We start from the raw sequence: 24,498 nt of genomic DNA, 5'->3' as shown, positions 1-24,498 counted from the left end.
GCTGCTGCTGCTGCTGGCGCTCTGCGTGCAGGTGAGCGGGGGGCGCGGACGGGGCGCACCGGGCCGCCCCTCGGGGCCGGGCGGCCCCGCTGCGGGCGCCGCCGTTCGCAGCCCTCGAGGCTGCGCGCCGCAGCGGGGGCTCTGGGCGGGTCCCCCAGCCCGGCGCCCCGGCTTCCCCGACCCCGGCCCGCGCCTCCACGCGCTCTCCCTCTGCCTTATTTTTAGGCGGCACGGCCCATGGGCTATTTCGAGCTGCAGCTGAGCGCGCTGCGGAACGTGAACGGGGAGCTGCTGAGCGGCGCCTGCTGTGACGGCCGGACGACGCGCGCGGGGGGCTGCGGCCACGACGAGTGCGACACGTACGTGCGCGTGTGCCTCAAGGAGTACCAGGCCAAGGTGACGCCCACGGGGCCCTGCAGCTACGGCCACGGCGCCACGCCCGTGCTGGGCGGCAACTCCTTCTACCTGCCGCCGGCGGGCGCCGCGGGGGACCGGGCGCGGGCGCGGGCCCGGGCCGGAGGCGACCAGGACCCCGGTCTCGTCGTCATCCCCTTCCAGTTCGCCTGGCCGGTACGTGCCCCCCTTCCCCGCCCCAGCCCTGCCCTCCCTCGGTGCCCGCCGCCCCTCCGGCACCTGCGGCCGGGCCCTGCTTGCCGACTGCGCGCGCCCGGACGGGGCGGGGCCGGCAGGGGGCGCCGCGCGGCGGGCCGGCCTGGGGCGCGTGCTCCGTGGGGCTCGGTCCGCGCCTGGCCACGTGGGCGCGCGGGGGTCGCGGCAGGGGCGGGGCTGGGGGTGGTGGCCGCGGCCCGCGTGCGCGGCGGCCTGCGGCGGCCCGCGGCGTGTGCCTGCGTCTCCTTGCGCGTGTCTGTCTTGGGTGGGGGGAGGCGAGGCGCGGCGAGGCGCGGCGCCCGGGGCTCGGGCAGGCCGCGGAGGCATGTGCGCCGCGCGTGCTGGGGCTGGTCTTGGGCAGGCCCTGGCGGAGCCGCCCCGGGCCCGTGGCCAGCCTTCGCCCGCCCTGCTGTTTCCTGGATGCCCGAGGGTGGAGGTGGGGGGCAGCTCGGGCTGGCGCCCGGGGAGCTGGGCCCCGGAGGACCCAGTGTGCGAGTGCTGGCGCACCCCCTGCTGCCGGCCCGGGACCCTCCCCCCACCCCCCGCCCGGCCTCACCCCGCCCCAGGGAAGAGACAGTGGGCTTTGGTGTGATCTTCTATATGGTATCACCCGTTTGTAGGCTTTTGGTTTTGTCTGTTCTTTTTTTGAGGGGGCTGTGGGGTGGGTGCCAGGCAGGCGGGAACCATGGGCTTGGGAATGCTGGGAGGGATGTGGCCCAGCCCTGTGGGCTGTCCTGGGGCAGACAGGCAGGGGGATGTGCCCAAGTATCTGGGTGGGCCAGTCAAGGCCTCCGGATGCCTGAGGTGGTCCCCACTTTGTGAAGCAGAGCCTGCCCCCTTCCCCCTCGCTCGAGGTTTTTGCGGCAAGTCTGGGTGGGGCAGGTATGAGAGAAGACCCTGGAGAGGTACCCCAGTGTGCAGGAACTGGCCAGGGACGGCTGGGGTGGGCTTGGGAGAGGATCTGTGAGCGGGGAGGGCCTGGAATAGCATGCCAGGCTGTGATTGGCAGCCCAACCTTCTAACCGAGGACTGTGGCAGGACCAGCCAGCGGGGAGCACCGGGAACGTGTCCACCTGGTGCCCTGGTCCCGGGGAAGCTTGGAGTTGAGGCCAAGCTGGCCAAGGTTGGGCCAGGAGGACCCACCGTGTGGGGGGCTGGGCCCTCCTGACCCAACCCTGGCTCTGAGTCTTGTGCTAGACACCTTTTCCTAAGCTTAGGCCAGGTGGCTTTGCCCCCTACCCCATCCTTGCTCCTTTCTGAGCTCCGAGCTATGGGGAGGTTGGCCAGGGTCCCCTCTGGCCTGGGCGCCGCCCCTGCGTGCCTGGCTGGCCTCTGGGGTCTCCCTTGACCTCGGGACCTTGGGTGGGAAGTGCGTCCCTGATGGAGAAGGCAGGGGCAGGCCTGGGAGGGCCCCAGGCAGTTCGGATAAGCTCAGCCCCCTCGCCCCCACAGGGGTGCAGCAGGCAGGTCTGAGCAGAGCCCGCAGCCTGTCATCTGCACTTGGGCCTGAGCCAGCGTGGCTCCAAATCGCTACCTGAGGATGTGTTTTCTGCTCGAGTTGGCAGCGTTGGGGGTGGGGGCAGGGAGGCTGGGAGGAATGTGGCGGGGCCAGCGCGTGCCCCTCACGGCTTTTGGCCCCACGGGCTGGCCCGGGGGGGGGGGGGGGGAGGGGAACGGGACAGGGCAGGCCCTCACCTTCCTGGGAGCCGGGGAGCCTGGGCAGCAGCTTCTGGGACCGCACCCGTCCCCCTCCTGCTGCTTCTCCCAGGAGGGGGCTCAGTCCTGGCCCCAGGCAGGCCGTGGGGCAGCTGTGTGTTTGGGGGGCAGCTTCGGCCTCTCTGCTCCCCGCCAGCGGCGCAGCCTGGCTGCTGGGTGCCTAGCTGGTTTGTGATGCCAGCGCCCTGGTATTTCCGCGCCCCGCGGCCACGCTGCCTCGGTTTGCTGCAAGTCCAGCTCCGTCCTGTGAGCTGGGGCGCATTTTAAACCACATTTGGGCCTCATGGGGGAGGGTGGGGATGGGGGGGGCTCCGGCCCAGGACCAGCTTGCACTCTGGGAGTAGGAGGTGGGGGGAGGGCCTCGAAAGTGGCCGGAGCGGGAAGAGGGGCATCTGTGGAAGGGCGTGGGAAGCGGCCCCTCCTGCCCCCTGTCCACACCCCTGGAGGCAGGAGGGCAGGAGCTAGCCTGGGCTCTGCACCTCCACCCCCTCAAGTTGCCCTCGGCCAGTCCTGAAGCCTTCTGCTCCCTGACCTGGTCGCACGGGCTCTGCTGTCTAGGTGTGTGGTTCCGGGTTGGGGTCAGGCTCCGTGTTTGGAGAGGAGCGGGCCCAGGCTTTTGGAGCTGGGGAGGTCAGGGTAGAGCTGCTGAGAGGCAGCCTGGGGGTGGGGAGGCGGCTGCGCCTCCCCCTGGCCCCCCAGGAATACAGTGAGCCCTCATAGGTAGGTCCAGGTGCCTAGGCAGCAGGTGACAGGGTGGAGACCATGTCTGGTCAGGCGTGTGTGTGTGCTTCCTCTGGGTGTGGGAGGTAGCCAGTGGAGGGTTTGGGGCGCCTTGTGAGTGGTGAACTCCGAGGGGCTGGCTGATGGGGGGTAGTGTGGCAGCCAGGGCCCCGTCCTGAGGGAGGGGCCAGCAGGAGCTTCACCCCTTCCTACTTGGGCCAGCCTCGGGCTACCAGGACCCCGGGACCCCGCCCATAGGTGTCCCCTGTGGTGTGCACCATGGGTTCAAGGAGAGGGCTGTGTGTGTGGACAGACCCTGACAGTGCAGCCACCCGAGACCTTGAGCCATAGCAGGTTCTGGGGCCCGGCTTTCCCACCCGTGAAATGGGGCCACGGTGGGCTCTTGTGAAGGGGGCAGGGCTGCGGGGTGCAGGCTCGGCCTTGGGGAAGCCCCCAGGCTGACTCCCTGGCCCGCCTCGCCTCCTCTTCCATCGGTGTCCCGCGGAAGGCCAGAGTCCGTTAGGGGCCGTGCTTGGGGTGTGTGTGGGGTCTTTGGGCAGTTAGGGAGGATCTGGTGGGTTGTGAACACAGGGCCTGACTCTCCTGTGGCCAGTGGCCCCAGGAGCTTGTCAGCTGTGAGTTTCCAGCCCAAGATGGGCCAGGCTGGGGTCTGCGGCCAGGGGCACCTGAGCTGCCCTTGGTGGTGTGAGACTCCATCCTGCCTGTGCTCCCCGCCCCTCCTAAGGAGCTCAGGGCAGGATGGGCCCTGGTGCCCACCCCACTACCTCACCCTACCCCTGGGGCACACTGGGGCCCCTGCACGCATCCTTCCCATGCCATCCCAGAGGGGGCGGGGAGTCCTGCTTGGCTGAGGCTCAGCAGGCCACACTCCACTCTGCGCCTCGTCACCTGCTTGGTGTCCGGAGTCTTGTTTGAGGCTTTGGTGTGGGGGCAGCAGGACAGAGCTGGAGGGGCTGCACTAGCCAGTGGAGGGCTTGGAAACGGACTGGAGGCTTTGTCTTTAGGCTTGGAGGGGGTGGATTGGGGAGGAAGGCTGCAGTACAACAGGGATGCTGGAGGGTTTGTGGCAGGGGCTTTATGGGAGAGACTGGTTTTTAGGGCCTCGTTCAGCTGTTCTATGGTAATCTAGATGGGGTGGGCAGGGGGGCAGGCTGGGTGACAAGCATCTCTGATCTCCACGCCTGAGCTAGGGTCTCCATCCCCAGACCCCGGTGAGCTGGGGTCCCCATTCCTAAACCTCAGACCCCAGGTGAGCTAGGGTCCCCATCCCCAGGACCCCACGTGAGGAAGGTATGCGTAGTATCAGCAGATTGTGGGCTTTGCTACAGGGATCCTATAGGGTCCATGTGACAAGGCATGGGGAGATCTTGGGCTGAGGATGGGTGCACCCGGCAAGGCCCTGGCTGCTCTCTGGTGTGGAGTGTGGGTGTCTGGGTTCCTCTATGGGGTGGACGTGTGATCCATTCCTCCTGCCGAGCCCTGGGGGGAGGTGGCCCCCTCCCCCTCTCCCCGGGGACAATGGCGGCAGAGGCCCTGGCTTCTCCAAGGCTCAGGTTTCAGGAAATGTATCTGTGCTTAGAGCTCCTGGCGCCGGGCACCATGCTCTGCTCTGCGGGGGGCTGGGTTGCTGATGCGGGATGCTGTGGGAGGAAGCCAGGTTGGAGCCCATGGGCTTGGGCAGTGGGCAGCGGGGGCTGTGCTGGGCCTTCTTGGCCATGGCGCGCCCCAGGCCCTGGGGTGTGGTGCACAGGTCCCAGGCCCGCCCTGTACCATCTGCGTGTCTTCGGGCTGCGCTGCTGTCTTCCGTGAAGCGTCGGACCTGGCCTCGGGGGTCTGGGCTGGGGGTCAGGCTGGGGGTCCGCCTCTGTGGTGCAGGTGGGTCAGGGCAGTCTCTCCGGAAGAGGTGCGGCTGGGCCTTCAGGGACTCAGGCCAGCTCGCCCGGCGGGCCTCTCGGCCAGGCAGGCAGGTGGCCCAGCTGAGGCTGGCCCGGGAGGAGCTCCTCTGGGTGCTAACTAGGGATGCCCTCAGCCGTCCCCGCTCCGCTCTCATTGCCCCGGCCCCATCCCTGGAGCCCCAGGACACCGAAGAGGCCTCCAGCCCAGGCCTGTTGCCTCTCCTGCCGTCTGGGGATTTGGGTTGACAAAACCCTGTCCTGGCCCGAGGCACGCGCGTCAGGAAGCACAGGAACGGGAGGTTGCCATTTGCATCGGGGAAACTGAGTCTTGGAGGCCGGCCCTGTGGGAGGAGAGGAGGCTGGGGGCCCAGCGCTGGGGGAGGTGCGCCTGCCAGCTCAGGTTCTCCCTGGATGACTTCCTGCTGTCTGCGTGTGGGGAGCCCAGCTGGCGGGCGCTGGGGCCCTTTGGGGTGGGCGGGTTGGGTGCGCATCCTGTGGGAGCAGGTAACTGGAGCCCGGGGCTCGGACGAAGGTGGTGGTAATCCTACCTGAGTGGCTGGCATGGGGTTTCCTGGGAGCCAGGAGGAGCTCCCCACTCACCTGAAGCCCAGGTGCTTGTCCCGCTGGTGCCCAGCCCGCGGCCCCTGCGCCTGCCTGTGCCCAGCCTCACAGACCCACCGGCAGCCACCCACTCGGCTCGGCCTTGGCGACCGTGCGCCATCTGCCCCGCTCCCTCCGTCCTCACGTCCCTGCTCCTCCAGCCCCGTGGGCCTGCCACGCTTGTGCCACCTGTCCCAAGTGCATTCTCCCTCTCCCAGGCCCTGACCCCTGTTCAGAGCAGCACCTCACCCCTGGGTCCCCGCTGCCTCATCCACTAACAGAGCCGCGCCTGGTGCTCGCTCCGTGAGTGGAAGAATGCCGTGGGGCCTGGGAAGGAGCTGGACCCTCTAGCTGTCAGCAGGAGTGGCGGGAGTGGCGGGGAAGGCTGGCCTGAGGGAGGCCTTCTTGGCACAGGGAGGGAGCCGTGTGTGCCAAGACCCAGGGGCAGGGTGGGCAGGCCGAGGGGGAGGCAGGGCAGGGGCTGCGGGGCTGGGAGGAAGGCAAGCCCTGGGGGCCGTCGGGGCCCCCCGGCCGCAGGGAGCTGGCCTGGCTGTGGCCAGGGGAATGCATTTACCGGAGACTCGAGAAGTGGGACGAGGAGCCTGGACCAGCCCGACACGGCAGGGAGTGTTCCAGAAGGCTGCGGATGGGCCCTGGGTTCCCGCCTGGGCTCCCGGGTGGCTGTGAGGTCCTGTGGGTTTTCCGGGGGCATCTGGGAGGCTGTGCTCAGGGCAGGGTCAGCAGTGAAGGTACGGCCCCGCGTAGCTGAGGGTGGGCCAGTGTGTCCTGGGGCTGTCTCGCTGCGGGAACAGTCGCAGGCCTGGGGTGGGGACCAGGAGAGGGTCCCTAAGGGAGGGCCGTGCTCTGGATACCCAGAGGCTGTGGGTGTGGTTAGTGTGGGGCCGGGGTACAGGGAGGCCGGGGCCTGTCTGCGCTGCAGTGTACCGAGGGCAGGACCCGAAGGCCTGGGTCTGGGCATCAGCAGGAGGCTGTGGGGCTCGGGGAGCGGCTCCGGCGGCAGCACTCGACTCTCGGCTGTGAAGCATGGTTTCCCCGGCATGGCCATACTGCAAGGGCCAGAAGATGGGGGGCGCCGAGGGCGGGGATGAGGCTGGCCTCGCTGGGGCGGTCCCCCCTTGGGTGGGAAGCCAGACAGCCTGTGGCCACACAGGTAGCCCTGTGCTGTGGGCCCCCAACCCGGGGCAGCCAGGGCCGGATGGAGGGGTGGCCAGCGCGCTCACGGCTGGTCGGAAAGGGCTGAGCGGCTCACGTAGGGGAGGCTGCCCCTCCTGCCAGAGCTTGTGCCTGTGAGTGACCAGGGCGGGGCCGTTTGCGGGCTCTGGTCACTCTCACGGGGAGGGTGGTCCTGAGGTTGCTTGGTGATGTTACCCCCTCACGTTGTCCTGGGAGGCGGGAGCGGGGAGTCCCTGGGCCTCAGTTTCCCCATCTGCACAGCCAGGGCCCCTCCCCGCCCCTCTGTTCTTAGGAGGAGGCAGGGTTGTGGGTTGCGCGCCGTTGAACTGGGCACCTGCTCTAGCCTGGGTGCAGCATGGGAGCATGGGCCGGTCAGGGGCCTTGTGGTGGCTGTGCCTTCTGCCCTCCGTCCCTGGGTGCCCAGTGTTGGGGGGGGCAGCTGGGGTGGTGACAGGGCCTCGATCCTCTTGAGTCTCTGCTAGCAGCAGGACCTCACGTTTTCCAGGCCCCAGTGAGGTGCCCAGGGGGACTCCCACTGGCCATCCTGCAGGCCCAGGCCGCCTAGGGGACCCCGGTCTGTGGCCGCTCACTTGGGCTGTGCGGGCCCTCAGTCCCCTGCTCTGCCTCGGTCATTCTCCCTTTGTGTGCTGATCAAGCCGGTCCAGCCGGCTAGGTGGGGGCCGCTGGGGCCGCAGGACCTCAAGTGCCCAGAGCCTCCGTCACATGGAGGCACAGCCTCCTCCTCTGGGTCATTTTGGGGTCTGTAGGGATGTGGCATGAGGCTGCTCCTCAGGGCAGAGGGGTGAGGTGGGGGTGGGCCTAGAGGAGGAGGAGCCCTCACCCACCCAGGGGCAGCGAGGGGGCATGGTGGAGGGGTGGTGGCCAAGGCTGGGTTGTGGTAGGTGGGGCAGGCAGGGGCTGCTGGTAACCTAACTGCCCACTCCCCGTGTCTGCAGCGCTCCTTCACCCTCATTGTGGAGGCCTGGGACTGGGACAATGACACCACCCCAGATGGTGAGTTTGCTGGGAGCTGGGTGACTGGGGTGGGCTCTGCCTGCAGGCCCCCCCTCAGGGCACAGAGAGGCTGACGCCTACAGCTACAGAGATGCACGTGGCCAGATTCCTGGTCCTTTGCCTGCTGGGGACAAGGGCCCAGGTCCCAGGAAGGCTGCGCCCACCCCCAAGGATCTAGTGTGTGGTTTCCCTCTTTGCCCTGGCTGCTCGGAAGCTCTGCTGTGTGTGTGATCTGCAGAGCTGTGCCTGTATGTGCAACCCCAGTCTTGGCTTCATCTGTGCAATTCTCCTGATGAGCATGTTCTCCTGGGGCCACGTCAGGCGCATGGTGGACTGGGCGCCCCTGAGGCACTCTCCGCCTCTGTGGCCCCTTTTCTGCCGGCCTGTCCTGGAATGTGGGGCTCGATGGCCCTTCCCTGAGGCTCACCTGCTGGCTGGCCAGCCTGTGCATGGGGGTCTTTGGGCCCTGTGGTGACAGGGCAGAGGGTGTCTCCGTGGACAAACCAGGAGGAGCAGTGCAGGCAGCAGGAGCGAGCAGGTGTGTCTGTGAGCAGCGTGGGCTTGCGTGGCGGGGGAGTGACGAGGTTAGTGAGGTCAAGGTCAGGTGGCAGAGGCTGCGTGGGCCACCGTGAGGATGCTGGCTTTTTCCGGGAGGCTGGACTGCTCGGGCTGCCGCATGCAGGGTGGACTGGAGGGCTGGGATGGAGGCCGGTGTGGAGGCTGCTGTGCCTCCAGGAGGCAGTGGGGTGCTGGGCCCAGGGGCAGCCTGTGGCGTGAGTGGGGCTCTGGCCACTCTGGAGGCAGAGGCGTGGGGCTTACTGCTGGGCTAGATGTTGTGAGAGAGAGAGGGGTCAGGGACAGCCCGAGGAGCTGGCAGGACAGAGGGGCCACCGTAGGGATGGATGTGTTCGTGGACAGTGTCACGTGGATGCCGAGGCAGGCTGAGCCCCACGCCCCGCTGATGATGATGCTGGGGCCTGGAGGGGCCGGGCGGGGGGCAGTGGTCAGAGGGGCCAGGTGGGTACAAGGACAGCCAGCCAGGCAGCTGGGCCAGAGAGGTTGGGGGGGCGGGTGCAGGGTGCGAGGCTGTGCCAAGGGCGGGCCGGAGCGGGTGGTCTCCCCGGGCTTCTGCTTAGTGCTGCGGGAGGCTGAAGTGGCCCGCATTCCTCGGCCTTTTATCGGCAACATCCCAAATGGGTAGGGAAGCGTTGGGAATGGTTTCAAGAGCGTGTGTGCCCAGGGTGGTCAGCCTGTCCCCTCACCCTCTAGCGGGTTCCTCTGAAGTGAGGCGGGGCTGTTGGAGCACGGGTCCCACGTGCGTCCGGCGCCGAGAGGTGGCTTGTCTGAGGACGGGCCATAGCGCTCCGTGGACAGGGAGTCGCAGCTGAGGGAGAGGGAGGGCAGCCCCGCGAGTGCACCCCCGCGGTCTGTACATAGCCCTGCACCCCCCGCGCTGGCCCGGCCAGTGTCCCTGCTGCCCCGGCTCCGCGGCCTGTCCGCCCTGGCCACAGCAGCCCTTCTGTGCCGGCCGCTGCCGTGGCCCCAGTGGGAAGGGTGGCCTTGGCCCGGCTGACTCTGCTGCCCCCCCAAGAGGAGCTGCTGATCGAGCGGGTGTCGCACGCGGGCATGATCAACCCCGAGGACCGCTGGAAGAGCCTGCACTTCAGCGGCCACGTGGCGCACCTGGAGCTGCAGATCCGCGTGCGCTGCGATGAGAACTACTACAGCGCCACCTGCAACAAGTTCTGCCGGCCGCGCAACGACTTCTTCGGCCACTACACCTGCGACCAGTACGGCAACAAGGCCTGCATGGACGGCTGGATGGGCAAGGAGTGCAGGGAGGGTGAGCGGCACGGACGCGAGGTGGGGCGGGGCGCCGGGCGGGGGTGCGGCGGGGGAGGGGCGCGGGGGGGCGGGGGACCGGGCGGGGGGGGGGCCACCCCGCCAGCCGCGCGGAAGCCTCACACGGCCCCCTCTGTCCGCAGCCGTGTGCAAGCAAGGATGTAACCTGCTCCATGGGGGCTGCGCCGTGCCCGGGGAGTGCAGGTAAGTGCGCCGCTGGCCCCTCTCCTGCCCTCGCGGGCCCCCTCAGCAGAAGCGGGTCTTGAGGCTGAGCTGGACGTCAGGGACCTGGCCCTGCTGGGGGCTCCCTGCTCCGGCCGCTGAGAGTCAGCACAGGCAGACACCTGTCCTGGCGCCTGGGTGGTGCTGATGCAGGTAGTGCCTTCGGGATGGTGCAGCAAGGCGCCGGGGAGGGTGGCCCGGGCCATCCCACCTAACTTTGGGGCCAGGAGCTGCCCAGAGACGGGTGCCCAGAGCACAAGAGGCACGGAGGGCATGGGGGCTCATGTCATGGGCGGGGACAGAGAGAGGCCGAGTGTGGGAGTGGGACCCAGGAAAGAAGAGGAGCGTTGGAGGGGTGGGGTGGAAGGACAGTGCAGTTGCTATGTGGGAAGAACCAAGTTGGGAGGCTGCTGCAGGGCCGGGAGGTGGTGGGTGATGACCAGCAGGAGATGGGGAGGTGGGCGGACCCACAGGCATCCTGCAGTGGGTTTGAAGCGGGGCTGGGAAGACGAGCTGGGGGGCAGGGAGGAACCCAAGTCTTCCTGCCAGGGCCGCTGAACAGCAGAGGTGCCATGACTGAGGCCAGATGGCCTCAGCGGAGTAGGCAGGGCACAGCAAGGGAGGTGATATTGGGGGTCATGTGTCCTCAGTCCTGGGAGACACCGCCAAAGCAGAGGATCAGTGGGACCCGAGACACACGGTGGGGAGCTGGTGGCATACAGGCAGGGTTTAGAGCCCCAGGCCAGGGGCAGATGGAGAGGAGAAGTCAAGGAGCCCACACACGGGATGACTTGAGGGTCCAGGACACCGGGAGATGACACGGGTTGGGCTGGGGGTCGTAGGGTCACCGGGAGATGACACAGGTTGGGCTGGGGGTCGTAGGGTCACTGGGAGATGACACAGGTTGGGCTGGGGGTTGTAGGGTCACTGGGAGATGACGTGGACAGGCTGTAGGGACACCGGGAGATGACAAAGGACAGGCTGGGGGTTGTAGGGTCACCGGGAGATGAGAAAGCCGGACTGGGTGTTGGTGGGGGGCACCAGGAGAGTAAGAGGTCTGGGTGTCTCCTGCGGCAGGGGAAACCATTGGAGACCTTGAGCAGGGCCTGGGTAGGGTGGGGGGCTGGGAGCTGTGGGTGAGCTTGTTGCCTGTTGGGGGGTGTAGGGGAGCCGGGCAGCTGGAGGCGCTGGGCTTGGAGCAGGTGAGGGGTACAGTGTGGAAGCCGGGGTGGGCTCCAGGGATGCACAAGGGTGGCCCGCGGCCTGGGGGACAGGTGGATGCTCTCAGTGAATCCTTAGGAGGGGCTGCAACCTGTCAGCCAAGCAGGGAGGGGCGAGGGAGTCCTGCCCCAGCCGTGGGGCTCATTGACCCCAGGACCTCACTCTGGGGGGTGGGTTTGCTGTCATGGACATCTTGCAGCAAGGACATTGAACCCAAAGAAGCGAAGTAATTTGCCCCGGGGTCAGCCAGTGTTGGTTTGGGAGCTGGCTGGCTCGGGAGACAGGAAGGGAGGGGCGGGGACCCCTATGCGTGTCCTGTGGTGGCTTTGACCTAGGAGGTGGCATGAAGAGCAGCCTGGCCAGCCCCGGGGCAGGGAGGCGGAAGCAGACTTTGCCAGCAAGGGCAGAGGTTGGAAGTGGGGAGGGGGTCCCTGCCTGACCCTACTGCCATCTCTCAGACAAGTTGGGCCTCTGGGCAGTACAGGGAGCATGGCAGGGGTAAGGGGGCACCTAGTGGGAGCCTGGCCCAGGGTGGCTTCATGTCTTGGGGGGCAGGCACCCCCAAGCATCCTATCCTGGGCGGCAGAGGTGGGTACCAGGCTGGCTGGATGCCTGCAGCAGGACCATCCCCTGCGGCCCTGCCCTCTGATTTGTGTGATGACTATGAGCCTGGGGACTCTGGGCAGACGGGCCCCCGGGGCAGTGAGTGCGGAGGGGCTGGGTCTGCCCTGCCCCCTAGTGCCACGCACCACCTTGATGCTGGTTCTGCAGCCAAGAGGGCCACTGACTAAGCAGCCAGGCTGGGAGGAAGGTGGGAGAGAGGTGGGTCTCCCTCCTCCCTCTCCCCTGCTGGTGTGGACGGTGGGGTGCCATAGGTGCGCCCCCGCCCACCGCGAAGGGTGAGGCCCAGCTGCCGCTAGTGGCTCAGGGCTCAGGTTTCAGTACAGGACACCCCCCACCGGATGCTGCGGAGATGGCCCTGCCTTCCTGCCGCCTCCTCCCTGGGCTTCTGGAGCCACAGGCCAGGGAGGCTGGGGAGGTGGGGCCTGGTGAGGGCTGCCCCACCCAGGGCTGAGAACACATCCTCGGGACCACAGGCATCTGGGCGCTGTGCTTGGCCTCGTGGCTTCCTGGTGGGTGACCCAAGGCCTGTCACGGTTCCGCCCCCAGCCTTGGTCCCCTCACATCACCTGGAGGGAGGGTTCCCGGTGGGGATGCGCAGCCCTTGTGTGCGTGGCCCCTCCTCGAATGTCTGGGGCGGGCTGGTGGAGCCGTTTTTCAGCCTGGGCTTCCCTGGGGCCTGCCCGCTGAGCCTGTCAGCAGCCCTTGGCTGTGGGGCTCGGGGCAGCCCAGGAAGGGCCATGGCTCTTTCCTTTACAGAAATAAACTCGCACAGCAGGTGCCCGCATGGAAAGGACGTGGCCTAGATGACAGTCCTGTTCCTCAGCACCTTCCAGTTCTAGGAAGGGGCCCTTGGGGGGCCTGTCCAGGGCCTGGAGGGCAGCCTGCTGTCCCCAGGGAGTCCACTGCGGGACCATGGGCTCCTTCTCCTGACAGCAGTGCCCCCCAGTCGGGCTGAGCTCTGGGCCCGTGGAAGGCTGGCCCCACCTGGAGGGGGACCTGCATTAGTGGCCCAGGTGCCCTTGTTGCCCCAGCCGACTGCCTCCTCCTGAAGGACTTCCCAGAGAGAGTCCTGGCCCATAGCTGGAGGCAGGGCCAGGCCTTGGGGTCGTGGCCTTGGAGCCAAGAGGCCTCTCTAGGCCGTTTGCCAGGGAGCAGTGACTCTTCCTGGGGCAGGAATGGCCCTGCATGGGCCTCTTGCACAGCCGGCTTGATGCAGCTTGTGGGCCTCTGTGTCCCCATCTGTGAGGTGGGCCCCTGATAGGGCTCCGTGGGGAGAGAGAAGTTACTGTCCTTGGGTTCCAGGTGGGGTCACACACGGTGCCTGAGGTCTCAGAGCTGGGGCTGAGCCCAGAGCCCTCTCCTGATGTCTGGCCGGCCTGCCCGGCCCCGGGTGCCGCCCAGCCCTGGTGGCACCTGGCAAGCTAGGGCTGGCACGCTTGTTCCCGGGGTCCCGGCAGGGCCTTCCTTTCTCGGCGCTTGCTCTTGGGGCCCTGCTCAGGGGTGAGTCCCAAAATAGCTCAGGGAGGAGTGGCTGGGCAGCTGCGGCCGGCCATCCGAGGCCAGCGGCCTGGAAGTGCCCGTGAGGGTGCGGGCTGGCTGGCGGGACCGTCACCCCCGCCTGGCCCAGGGCCTGCTCCGCTTCAAAGGCTGAGGCCGCCAGCCCTGGGGGAGGCCCACGTGACTCCGCGCCTGCGTCCCGAGCCACCCTCACGGCAGCCACGGCTCCTGGAGTCTGCCCTCCCCCCAGCAGGCCTCACACTCCCGGGCCTCCTGCAGGTGCAGCTACGGCTGGCAGGGGCGGTTCTGTGATGAGTGTGTCCCGTACCCTGGCTGTGTGCACGGCAGCTGCGTGGACCCCTGGCAGTGCAACTGTGAGACCAACTGGGGTGGTCTACTCTGCAACAAAGGTAGCTGGTGGCGGGCAGCCAGCCCGAAAGAGGATGCCCTCTGGGGAAGGTGGGGAGCGAGGGCTGGGCCCGGCATCTGAGGACCCTACCCTTGCCCCCAGACTTGAACTACTGTGGCAGCCACCACCCTTGCACCAATGGGGGCACGTGCATCAACGCCGAGCCTGACCAGTACCATTGCGCCTGCCCCGACGGCTACTCGGGCAAGAACTGTGAGCGGGGTACGTCGGCGGCCAGCTACTGGCTTTGGGCTGGTGCCCAGGGAGCCTGGCAGGGCCCCATGTCTCTGGCCTCTTGGTGCAGTGGGCACTCCCTGGCCCCTGCCCTGGGGCCTCAAGGGGCTTGGGGAGGAGCACTTGTGGAAAGGTGGGGAGCCGGTGCTGCTGCACCCCCAACCCCCGCCCCTGCCTCTGGTTCCCAATGCAGCTGAGCACGCCTGTGCCTCCAACCCATGTGCCAATGGGGGCTCTTGTCACGAGGTGCCCTCCGGGTTTGAATGCCACTGCCCATCAGGCTGGAGCGGACCCACCTGTGCACTTGGTGAGTCTCACTCCCATGAGTGTTGGGGGGGCTCCAGCCCGGCATCTGAGGGGGTGTGGGAGTGGGGAGGGGGCAGGGTGGTCGACTCCACAAATGTAGCTGTGGGGCTGGTAGTCAGGGCAGGAGTGACAGGCGCACGGCCCTGCCTCCCCCCACGGACCCGGCTCCCCATATGGCCCACGCCCCCACGCCTCCTGCTGTGTTCCTCCGCAGACATCGATGAATGCGCCTCCAACCCGTGCGCAGCAGGGGGCACCTGCGTGGACCAGGTGGATGGCTTCGAGTGCATCTGCCCCGAGCAGTGGGTGGGGGCCACCTGCCAGCTGGGTAAGGGTTGCGTGGGGCACACATGTGCCTGGACTTTGCTCTGCATGTGGCGGCTGCTGCTGGCGGTGCTGGGGCTGTGGGTGCCAGGCTTGGGCGCAGGTGGGGCTGAGCCCCTTCGCTCCCATTGTCTCCTTCACAGACGCCAATGAATGTGAAGGGAGGCCGTGCCTTAATGCTTTTTCTTGCAAAAACCTGATTGGTGGCTATTACTGTGATTGCATTCCGGGCTGGAAGGGCGTCAACTGCCATATCAGTCAGTATGGGCGGGTGGGCGGGCGGCGGGTGGGCCGGGCTGGGGAGCGCAAGGACCCCGTCGGTGACCCCGCCCCTTGTCCCCAGACGTCAACGACTGCCGTGGGCAGTGTCAGCATGGTGGCACCTGCAAGGTAAGACACAGCTGCCCTGCCCTGCACACGCGTGAGAGCTGCCCCGGGGGGGTGCTCTGAGACTCACCCCCCCGGCCTTTCCTCACCCTTCGCCAGGACCTGATGCCTGGCTACCAGTGTGTGTGCCCGCGGGGCTTCGGTGGCCGGCACTGTGAACTGCAGCTGAACTCATGTACCAGCAGCCCCTGCCGTGGCGGCCTCTGCGAGGACCTGGTGGACGGCTTCTACTGCCACTGCCCCAAGGGCACCTCCGGGCCACTATGCGAGGTGAGGCCCCGGGCCACTGCCCCAGGAGCGGCAGGGGCGCACCGTCGTCCCCAGGCCACCCCAGCAAGCGGGACTGGCTGCAGTCGGGGTGGGCCTTACAGAGTATCCTGGGCTCGGTTCTGGATGGAGACCTGGTGTCAGAGCCCTGGGTGGGTGGGGGTGGGGGGTCATAGGGTCACTTGTTGTCATGACGCGTGCCTCCTGATGGGGTGGGCCAGGAGCCAGGGCAGGTCAGCTGGCTGCAGGAGGCCGGAAGGATCTTAATGCAGTAGAGCATGTGAGCAGCGTCAGAGAAGGGCCCTGGGGTGGGATGGGGTGCCCAAGGGTGTGTGGGGCCGCACTGGCACGTGTGTCCCAGTAGGGGTTGGTGATGCTCCTTGGTGCCTCATGACCCCATCTTCCTCTGACCTGCCCTGGCCTTTGGGGATGAGGGGGCACCAGGGGCAGGCCTCCTGACTGGCAGGCCTCCTGGGGCCCTTGGTAGAAGTTCCTCCTGGGCCTGTGGATCCTGGTGGGGACGCTTTTGGGAAAGCCCCACAGACTGGGCTCAGGGTGGCTGTGCTGGCTGGGGAGGGGGTCACGAGCTGGCTTTCCTGCCAGCAGGAGGGGCGAAGGCCGGATGCCGCCTCGTGAGGCAGAGGAAGTGGGCCGCCTCGGTGGCGGGAGGGGCCTGGTGGCCTGCAGGTGTTTCCGTCCAGCTGATGGGCCTGGACAGTCTCGGATGGGCGGTCCTACAGGCTCTGGCAGCAGAGGCCTGGGTGTGCAGACTGGGCGGGGGCCTGGGCCTCCAGGATTCCTCGGAGGGACACCAGGCGTGGCTGTCTCCCAGTCCCTCTGGCCCTCACAGATGCTCCCGCCCCACAGGTAGATATAGACTTCTGCGAGCCCAGCCCCTGCCAGAACGGGGCCCGCTGCTACAACCTGGAGGGCGATTATTACTGCGCATGCCCCGACGACATGGGCGGCAAGAACTGCTCTGTGCCCAGAGAGCCGTGTCCGGGAGGGGCTTGCAGAGGTGGGGCGGGGCCTGCAGCGGGGGGGGCGGGGCGGGGGCGGGGCCGGCACCTGTGGGGGCGGGGCCGGCAGCCGTCGGGGCGCGCTGACCCCGCCCCATGTGCCGCAGTGATCGACGGCTGCGGGTTTGAGGCGGGGCCCCGAGCTGCCGGCGTGACCCCTTCGGGCGTGTGTGGCCCGCACGGACACTGCGTCAGCCTGCCCGGGGGCAACTTCTCCTGCGTGTGCGACAGTGGCTTCACGGGCGCCTACTGCCATGAGAGTGAGTGGCCGAGGGCTGCGCGGCGGGGGGGCGGGGGGGCGCGGGGCAGGCCGGCCGGGACACCCCCCCCCACCCCCCTCCCCCCGGCCCTGCTCACCGCCGCCTCCCGCAGACATCGACGACTGTCTGGGGCAGCCGTGCCGCAACGGGGGCACGTGCATCGACGAGGTGGACGCCTTCCGCTGCTTCTGCCCCAGCGGCTGGGAGGGCGAGCTCTGCGACACCAGTGAGTGGGCCTGCGCTGCCCCTTCGGTCCCCGTGCCCAGCTCCAGGTGGTTGTGCCCAGAAGGGCCCTGGGCTGGGGGCGGTGCCTCGCAGGTGTCCCCGCCCCTCTGTCGCTCCCCGCGGCCACACCCTCCCTGAGCGCCGGCGACCCCGCTGACCGGCGTCCTCGCCCCCAGATCCCAACGACTGCCTCCCCGATCCCTGCCACAGCCGCGGCCGCTGCTACGACCTGGTCAATGATTTCTACTGCGCGTGCGACGACGGCTGGAAGGGCAAGACCTGCCACTCGCGTGAGTGTTCCGGGCCCTGGCGCGCCGGGCCGCCCGCCGCCCTGGGCTTGCGCACTGAGCGGCCGTGTGCCCACAGGCGAGTTCCAGTGCGACGCGTATACCTGCAGCAACGGCGGCACGTGCTATGACAGCGGGGACACCTTCCGCTGCGCCTGCCCCCCGGGCTGGAAGGGCAGCACCTGCACCATCGGTGCGTGAGCGGGCCCGGAGGGCGGCGGGCGGGGCGGGCACTGCGCTCCCCGGACTGCCCGGCCGCCCGCCCCGGCCCCGCGTGCCCTGGCGCCTCGGGGTCTTGATCGGAGGCCCGGCACCTGCCCGCAGGCCGACGACCAGCCTCTCTTCTCCTCCTCCCCCTTCACAGCCAAGAATAGTAGCTGCCTGCCCAACCCCTGCGTGAATGGGGGCACGTGCGTGGGCAGCGGGGACTCGTTCTCCTGCATCTGCCGGGACGGCTGGGAGGGCCGCACCTGCACGCACAGTGAGCTTGCGGGTGGGGGCTGCAGAGGGAGGCCCTGGGGAATGGGCGCAGGCCTGTGGGGAGGAGCTGGGGCCTCGTCACCTGGCTCCCTGGTCCTGCTCCTTGCACCTGTCCGCTAAAGCCCCGCTGTACCCCAGGACCTCCGTGCCCAGCCCTGTAGCCTCACCCCTACTCCTGGTGAGTCCTGGCCTGTATCACCGTGCCAGGCGCTGGCTACGAAGCCACACTTCTCCTCATCTCCCTCACGGCCCCCCCACTCCCAATGGACTGCATTCTCCAGGATAGGCACCCCCGTGACCCGTGCTCTTGGAGCTAGCTGCTCCTGGCCTCCCCACCCAGTGTCAGTGGGCTGGCGTGGACGGTGCCCCCCAGGCCTGGCACAGGGGTTGCTGGGTGGGTGGATGCGGTGCCAGCCTTTCTCTCTCTTTTCACACGCAGATACAAACGACTGCAACCCCCTGCCTTGGTGAGTGGCGGCCCCGGAGGCCGGCTGACCCCAGGGAGCTCGGCCTGTGGGGGGGCCTCCCTGAGACCTGCTCTCTGCCCTGCAGCTACAACGGTGGCGTCTGCGTCGATGGCATCAACTGGTTTCGCTGCGAGTGTGCTCCTGGCTTCGCGGGTCCCGACTGCCGCATCAGTGAGGGGCCCGGGGCGCCTGGGCAGGGAGGGGGGTGCCGCGGGGCCCAGCCCTGGGGGCTCCTCCCAGCCCGCCTGCTAGTCTGGGCCTCGCCAGCAGTTCTCTCTGCTCAGCTGGGGGCTGCCCTGTGAGGGCAGGGGTTCCCCGGAGGCTCCTGCCCACCCTGTGCCAGAGGCGCGTGGAGGACAGGGGCAGGTGCTCATCAACGCCCTCGACCACAGACAGAGCCGGTGCTGGCTGGCCCAGAGGCCCTGAGGGGCACACCGGGGGGCACACCAGGGCCCGGGCTGTCGGGGGCTCCACTGGTTTGCAGGGGTCTCCTGCTCCTGGCCCGAGCATCCTCTGGGCCCTGCGTGTGGGCATTTGTTCCCTCGCTGCCCCCTAAGCCGGGCGCTTTCTCTGCAGACATCGACGAGTGCCAGTCCTCGCCTTGTGCCTATGGGGCCACGTGTGTGGACGAGATCAACGGCTATCACTGCAGCTGCCCACCAGGCCGGACCGGCCCACGGTGCCAGGATGGTAGGTGGGGGGCACCGCGCCCGGGGGGGGGGCCGTGCTGGTGGGGCGTGGGGAGGACCTGGTCTCCAGGGCCGGCCTGCAGATGCCCCCCTCCTCGTTCTCCCCACAGTGATTGGCTTTGGGAGGCCCTGTTGGTCACAGGGAGTGCCCTTCGCGCCCGGGAGCTCCTGGGCAGAAGACTGTAACAGCTGCCGCTGCGTGGACGGCCGCCGGGAATGCAGCAAGGTGAGCGGCCGCCCGCGAGCCACCCCGCCACGCCCTGCCTGCGACGCCGGGGGGCTGCCGCTGGGCGCTGCGGAGAGACGCGCCCGCTGCCTCTGCGCGGCCTCCTGGGAGCAGGGCCCTGGGGCACAAGCAGGCCCTTCTCCTTGTGTAGCTGGGGAAACAGCCTGCTGAGGCTCTTGAAGCTGCCGGCAGGGGCCCTGCCTCGCCTTGTCCTTCCTCGCGCCACCCCTGCCCTGGGGGGGGTCCGTTGTGGTTTTGAGTCCGTCCTGGGAGGCCGTGCTGGGTCAGGGCACCCTGGGCCTTGCTGACCCCAAGCGCGTCTTTCTCTCCTGCGTGGTGCCCGTGCGTGTCTGTGGGTCCTCGTCTGCGTGTGCCTGCGTCTGTCCCATGTGTGTGCCTGACCCAGGTGTGGTGTGGGCGCAAGCCTTGTCTGCTGGCCGGCCGGCCCGACACCCTGAGTGCCCAGTGCCCGCCAGGGCAGCGGTGCCAAGAGAAGGCCCCGGGCCAGTGCCTGCAGCCGCCCTGCGCGGCCTGGGGGGAGTGTGGCACCGAGGAGCCCCTGCTCCCCAGCACCCTGTGCCTGCCGCGCTCCAGCCACCTGGACAACAACTGTGCCCGCCTCACGTTGCACTTCAACCGTGACCAGGTGCCCCAGGTGAGTGGTCCCAGATGGTGGGCACACTGAGTGTCTGCAGAACCCCGGCGCTTCCATCCGTTCTCAGAGCGGCCACTCAGATGGCCTGAGGAACTGCTCAGGGAGCCTGGCCTTGTGGGGTCGAGAGGGAGGGTTGAGCCCAGTAAGCACTCGGAGTCCGGGAAGGAGGGCTCAGCACTAGGTGAGGCCCCCTGCCCCCTCCCCCTTCGGGCCTGCGTAGAGCTCTTTCTGGCAGGACAGCGAGGACCGGGCAGTGGGGGCACCTCCAGGCCCCACCCACCCCGACTGGTGGTGGCGGTCTGCGTCTTGGGGGGGCGTGCAGGAGCACACTAGGAAGTCAGCTCCCTCCTGGGCCCCCTGCATTCCTGGCCTGCTCTTCGTGGGCCGTAAGGTGTGACGGGCAGCCTCAGGTCCACGGCCCCTAGGATCCCGCTCACGTGCTGCTCGTCCCTGTGCAGGGCACCACGGTGGGCGCCATCTGTTCTGGGATCCGTGCCCTACCGGCCACGAGGGCGGTGGCCCGGGACCACTTGCTGGTGCTGCTCTGTGACCGGCCGTCCTCAGGGGCCAGTGCGGTCGAGGTGGCTGTGGTGAGTCCTGGGCTGACAGGTGGCCACTCTTGCCTACTTCCCCTTCTCCAGTGTCCCATCCTGTCTCAGTTCTTGGGAGGTGCTGGGGACAGAGGCCCAGGCCAGGCTTGTCCCCAGGTGCTTGGGGGCATAGGGTGACCCAGGGACCCAGGCCTCGGTTCCAGTATGATTGTATGTTGGGGGACCGGCGCACCCTGTGCCCTCACCGGGGGCTGGTGGGACCAGGCTGGGCACGTGTACAGCTCAGTGGGGCCAGCACATACAGCCAGCCTGGCAGGGGGTGGAAGGCAGAGGTAGGAGGGCCTGAGGGGGCATAGGAATGTTTGAGACGGGGCAGGGAGGACCAGGAGGCAGCTCTGGGTTGGCAGAGATGGTTATTGGCAGTCAGTGGGGTCAGTTTCTCGAGAGATGGGAGCAAGGGTGTAGGGTCAGGTCCCCTGTCCCATCTGAAACGAAGGGTCTGGGACAACTGGCGGAGGGCAGACAAAGCTTATCTGCGGGTGAGGGGCGGTGCCCCACGAGGCATGGAGGGAGACTACGGGTGGAGGTGCCAGTAGGGGGAGGTCCTAGGAGGCCTGGCTCAGCCGCAGGAACAGGTCACTGGAGCTGCCGGGGGCTGGCTCTCCGGCACAGGGATTTCAGAGGCAGTGTCGATGGAGTGGCGGCTGGGACATCGGACTTGGCTCCCACCCCTTCTCAGGTCTGGGGTCTGAGGCCGTGGAGGCCAGGGCTCTGGGCAGGGGTCTCTGGAGCTGTGGGAGGCCCCCCAGGCAGCAGCAGTTGAGGCTGAGGAAGCTCTCGGAGAAGGAAGGCCAGTGTCCGGGGCCCAGGGTGGGCCGCAGTAGGGTATAGCAGTGGGGTTTCTCCTGGACAGGGTGAGGGAGGCTGTAGGCCCCGGATTAGTGCTGTGGGGGTGGGAGCCTTCTTCTGGAACCCAGAGCCCGAGCCAGGGGGCTGAGACGGAGAGGCGGGTGGATGCTTGGGCCAGGTGAGATTCTAGGTGGTGATGCTTCGTTCTCACCGGGCCCCCTTGCTCCGCCTGTGTTGTATCCCCCAGTGTCTGTGCAGGAAGGGTGCCCCTGGCTCGGGTCACCCTGGGATGTGGGGTCCGGACCACATCCATGTGGCTGAGTGGGCGTCCTCGGGGCCTTGCTCTGGGCCCTGGGTGGGTATCAGGTGTGAACGGGTAACCGTGAGTGTCACGAGGCTGGGCCCTGGGGAAGTGCAGGGAGAGAAGGGCGAAAGGGAGGGCAGATTCTCAGGACACCGGCCGCTTGCTGCTGTTGGGCTGCCAGGGGCCACTGAGGCAGAGGCAGATTTTGGGGGTGGTGAGCTTGTACAGAGCCCTGGAGCCCTTGGGTGCAGCCTGCTGGGGCCGGGTGCCTGCCTGGGAAGGACAGCTGCGTTCTTCCCAAATGCAAGGGGGTCAGGGTGGGCCAGGCCACACCGGCCTCCCCTGAACCGTGTGGTTGGGGGCAGGCCTCCTGCAGGCCTCTCCTCCGGCGAGTCTCCCCACGAGAAGCCTCGGTGCTCCCTGGTCCGGGTGTGGGGCAGGCAGCTCCTGCAGTGAGTGGGGGCCTCTTAGCGCGGTCTTCTGCCATAGTCCTTCAGCCCTGCGAGGGACCTGCCCGACAGCAGCCTGATCCAGAGCACAGCCCACGCCATTGTGGCCGCCATCACCCAGCGGGGCAACAGCTCACTGCTCCTGGCCGTCACCGAGGTCAAAGTGGAGACCGTCGTCGTGGGTGGCTCTTCCGTGGGTGAGCAGGGGGCCTGGGGGCCTAGTGGGAATTGTTCCGGCACTCGTGGCTCAGAGCAGTAGGGCCAGGCTGAGCGCAGGTGTCGGGGGGCTCTCAGGTCCTCCGCCCTGCCCCCGCCGGTGGCCGCCCGTGGCACCTACCGTCCCGGCCCCTCCCCTGGGTCCCTCCCCTGGGTCCCTCCTCCTCAGGAGCCAAAGGACGGGGCATCCAGGTGTGGGCACGTGCCCGGTCCCCACACCCGGCCAGCCCTCTCATGCCCCCCCCCAGGTCTGCTGGTGCCGGTGCTGTGCGCTGTGTTCAGTGTGCTGTGTCTGGCGTGTGTGGTCATCTGCGTGTGGTGGACCCGCAAGCGCAGGAAAGAGCGGGAGAGGAGCCGGCTGCCACGGGAGGAGAGTGCCAACAACCAGTGGGCCCCCCTGAACCCCATCCGCAACCCCATCGAGCGGCTGGGTGGCGGAGGCCTGTGTGGGGGCCACAAAGATGTGCTTTACCCGTGCAAGAACTTCACGGCCCCGCCGCGCAGGGTGGGCGAGGTGCTGCCCGGGCCTGTAGGCCCCAGGGAAGGGGCGGGGGAGGAGGAGGTGGAGTCCGGCCGCAGTGAGGAGGACTGCCTGGAGGCCGAGAAGTTCCTCTCGCACAAATTCACCAAAGACTCTAGCTGCACCCCCGGGAGGCCGGCTTGCTGGGCCTCGGGCCCCAAAGTGGACAACCGTGCGGTCAGGAGCATCAATGACTTACGCCACGCTGGCAAGGAGTAGGGCAGGGGCCAGCAGCTGGGACGGGACCCAGGACCCTTCACCGGGCGCCACACCACCCGCCGGACCGTAGGAGGCCGAGGCCGTGTGCATAGTTTCTTTATTTTGTGTAAAAAACACCAAAAACCAAAAACAAATGTTTATTTTCTACGTTTCTTTGACCTTGTATAAATTATTCGAGGACTGTCAGGCGGGAAACAATGGAGTATTCTCGGGTAGTTGCTATTTTTGTAACGTTTCTGTGTGTCACACTCGCGTGTCAGGAGAGAGCAAAGGGTGTGTGTGTCCTCACCAGATTGTTTGTTTGTTGCCAGAGGTGGTGCACTGTTTACAGAATCTTCCTCATTATTCCTCATTTGGCGTTCTCAGTGGCTCCAGGCCAAAGAGCCAGTGGGACCCGTGGCTGTTGGCGTGGCCCATGGCTTTGGTGGGACCCGTGGCTGTCAGTGTGGCCTGTGGCGTTTGGTGGGACAACCCAAGGCTACTGGCGTGGTCCATGGCATTGGTGGGACCCGTGGCTGACAGAGTGGCCCGTGGCCATCGGTGGGACCCCCTGTGGCTGACAGCATAGCCCACGGTTGTTGGTGTGGCCCATGGCCATCGGTGGGACCTGTGGAGTGTGGCATGGCCTGTGGCTGTTGGTGGCACCTGTGGTGGTCAGTGGGGCTTGAGGTTCTTGCAGGGGCCCGCTGTATTTGGCATGGCCCGAGGCCCGCGGGCAAACCCTGGCCGGCTCGCTGGCTGGTCCCTTCTGCCCGCTGTCCTTGCCTGCTCCCGCTTGGAGCACCCACTGTAGAGATCTTTCAACTGTGTTTCCGGAAGTGCCCTTCCCGACTGCTCTGTTCTCCCCGGGACGGGGGCAGTATCGAAGCTCGTGACAAGTGCCTTCACACAGACCCTCCCCTTGCAACTGTCAGCGTTTGCCGTGGGCTCCGGGCCGCTGCCCACCTGCTGGCCCCGGCCCCCTCCTCGTGAAAGTGCGTTTTTGTAAATATGTACATATTAAATGAATCACTCTGTATATTTGATTTAATAACTTAAACGTTTTGGCCTTCCTTGTTCTTTTTGGTGCTGTTCCTTGTCATTTGGAGGCGTGCAGGGAGGCTGGGGTGCAGGCTGTGTGTTGGGCCACGTGGCCATGGTGACTACAGGTGGGGAGATGGCCGGCGGGCCCTGGGGGCCGCCCCTGGGTGCCCGAGGCCAGGAACGCATTGCTATCCTGTGTGGTTGACACGGGCTTGGCGGAAACAGTCCGGGAAGTGGGGGGAGGGAGGTGCTTTGCATCCCCGACTAAAAATTGCTATAAAAAAATGTTTTATAAAACAGCTTAAAGTTGCTTATTAATTAAAAGCTATCAAAGTTTTAGGAAATTACCAAGTCAAGCCTTGAGAGAACGAAACCACAAGGCTGAAGGCCACCGTTCGTCTGGCTGGCGGGACACATCGGGGCCGGCTGTGGGAGGCTGACTCAGATGACTACCGAGTGTCCTGCACACGCTGTTTGCTCCCCCTCGAAGGGGCAGGTGGTCACTAAGTCAAGGAACAAAGCCAACCAAGACCGACGTTTGTTAAGAAACAAGGACATGGCTGCAGACAGCCCGGGGGTGGGCTGTGAGGGGCCGCACATTTACAGCTGCGTGGAGACCTGGCTCGGGACACTTGTCCTGCAGTCTCATCACGGGCTCTCCAGATGCCACGTGAGCAGCGGTCCCTCCAGAAGGGGGCGGGGCAGCTGCAGCCCTCCTTCTGCCCATCTCCAGGGGCTTGTTCCGCTGGCTCAGGTGGGACGCCTGTCTCTGGGAAGGCGCGGTTTTGGCCAGTCCAGAGCAAACACCTAGCTTAGGCCTCTCGGTGCCTGGTAGAAGTAAGCACAGATGGCTCTGTCTGAGATCTCTAAATGTGTCGAAGTCGCTTTTCAGGGTCAGGGACCAGGCCGCATAGTGCAAACCTGTGCACATGGGGGCGGGCATGGCAGGCCGAGCCG

General features: G+C 67.2%; 1 protein-coding gene across 2 annotated transcripts; it reads left to right on the top strand.

Annotated features, from left to right (window-relative positions):
* Window positions 1–6: 6 nt before the first annotated feature.
* JAG2 (jagged canonical Notch ligand 2) lies at window positions 7–23,557 on the top strand. Of its 2 annotated transcripts, XM_073895959.1 has the most exons (26): window positions 7–31; window positions 226–570; window positions 7,712–7,769; window positions 9,361–9,612; window positions 9,755–9,815; window positions 13,455–13,585; window positions 13,687–13,806; window positions 14,012–14,125; window positions 14,339–14,452; window positions 14,592–14,705; window positions 14,792–14,838; window positions 14,935–15,105; window positions 15,970–16,120; window positions 16,229–16,381; window positions 16,494–16,607; window positions 16,783–16,896; window positions 16,973–17,086; window positions 17,258–17,374; window positions 17,813–17,840; window positions 17,926–18,011; window positions 18,417–18,530; window positions 18,640–18,755; window positions 19,162–19,410; window positions 19,869–20,000; window positions 21,604–21,760; window positions 22,028–23,557. In XM_073895959.1, the coding sequence occupies exons 2-26, from the start codon at window positions 238–240 to the stop codon at window positions 22,516–22,518; spliced, it is 3,651 nt and encodes a 1,216-aa protein (XP_073752060.1). In that variant the 5' UTR covers window positions 7–31; window positions 226–237; the 3' UTR covers window positions 22,519–23,557. The 2 variants fall into 2 exon arrangements, with proteins under 2 accessions (XP_073752060.1, XP_073752061.1); XM_073895960.1 differs by lacking the exon at window positions 14,592–14,705.
* Window positions 23,558–24,498: the final 941 nt, after the last annotated feature.

Source organism: Callorhinus ursinus, unplaced genomic scaffold (genome assembly GCF_003265705.2).
Source record: "Callorhinus ursinus isolate GAN/ISIS: 27379988/994484 unplaced genomic scaffold, GSC_fseal_2.0 scaffold8, whole genome shotgun sequence".
In the NCBI taxonomy this organism is placed as follows: Eukaryota; Metazoa; Chordata; class Mammalia; order Carnivora; family Otariidae; genus Callorhinus; species Callorhinus ursinus.
The sequence above is the reverse complement of the archived record's forward strand: the minus strand, read 5'-3'. Positions and strand labels throughout refer to the sequence as shown.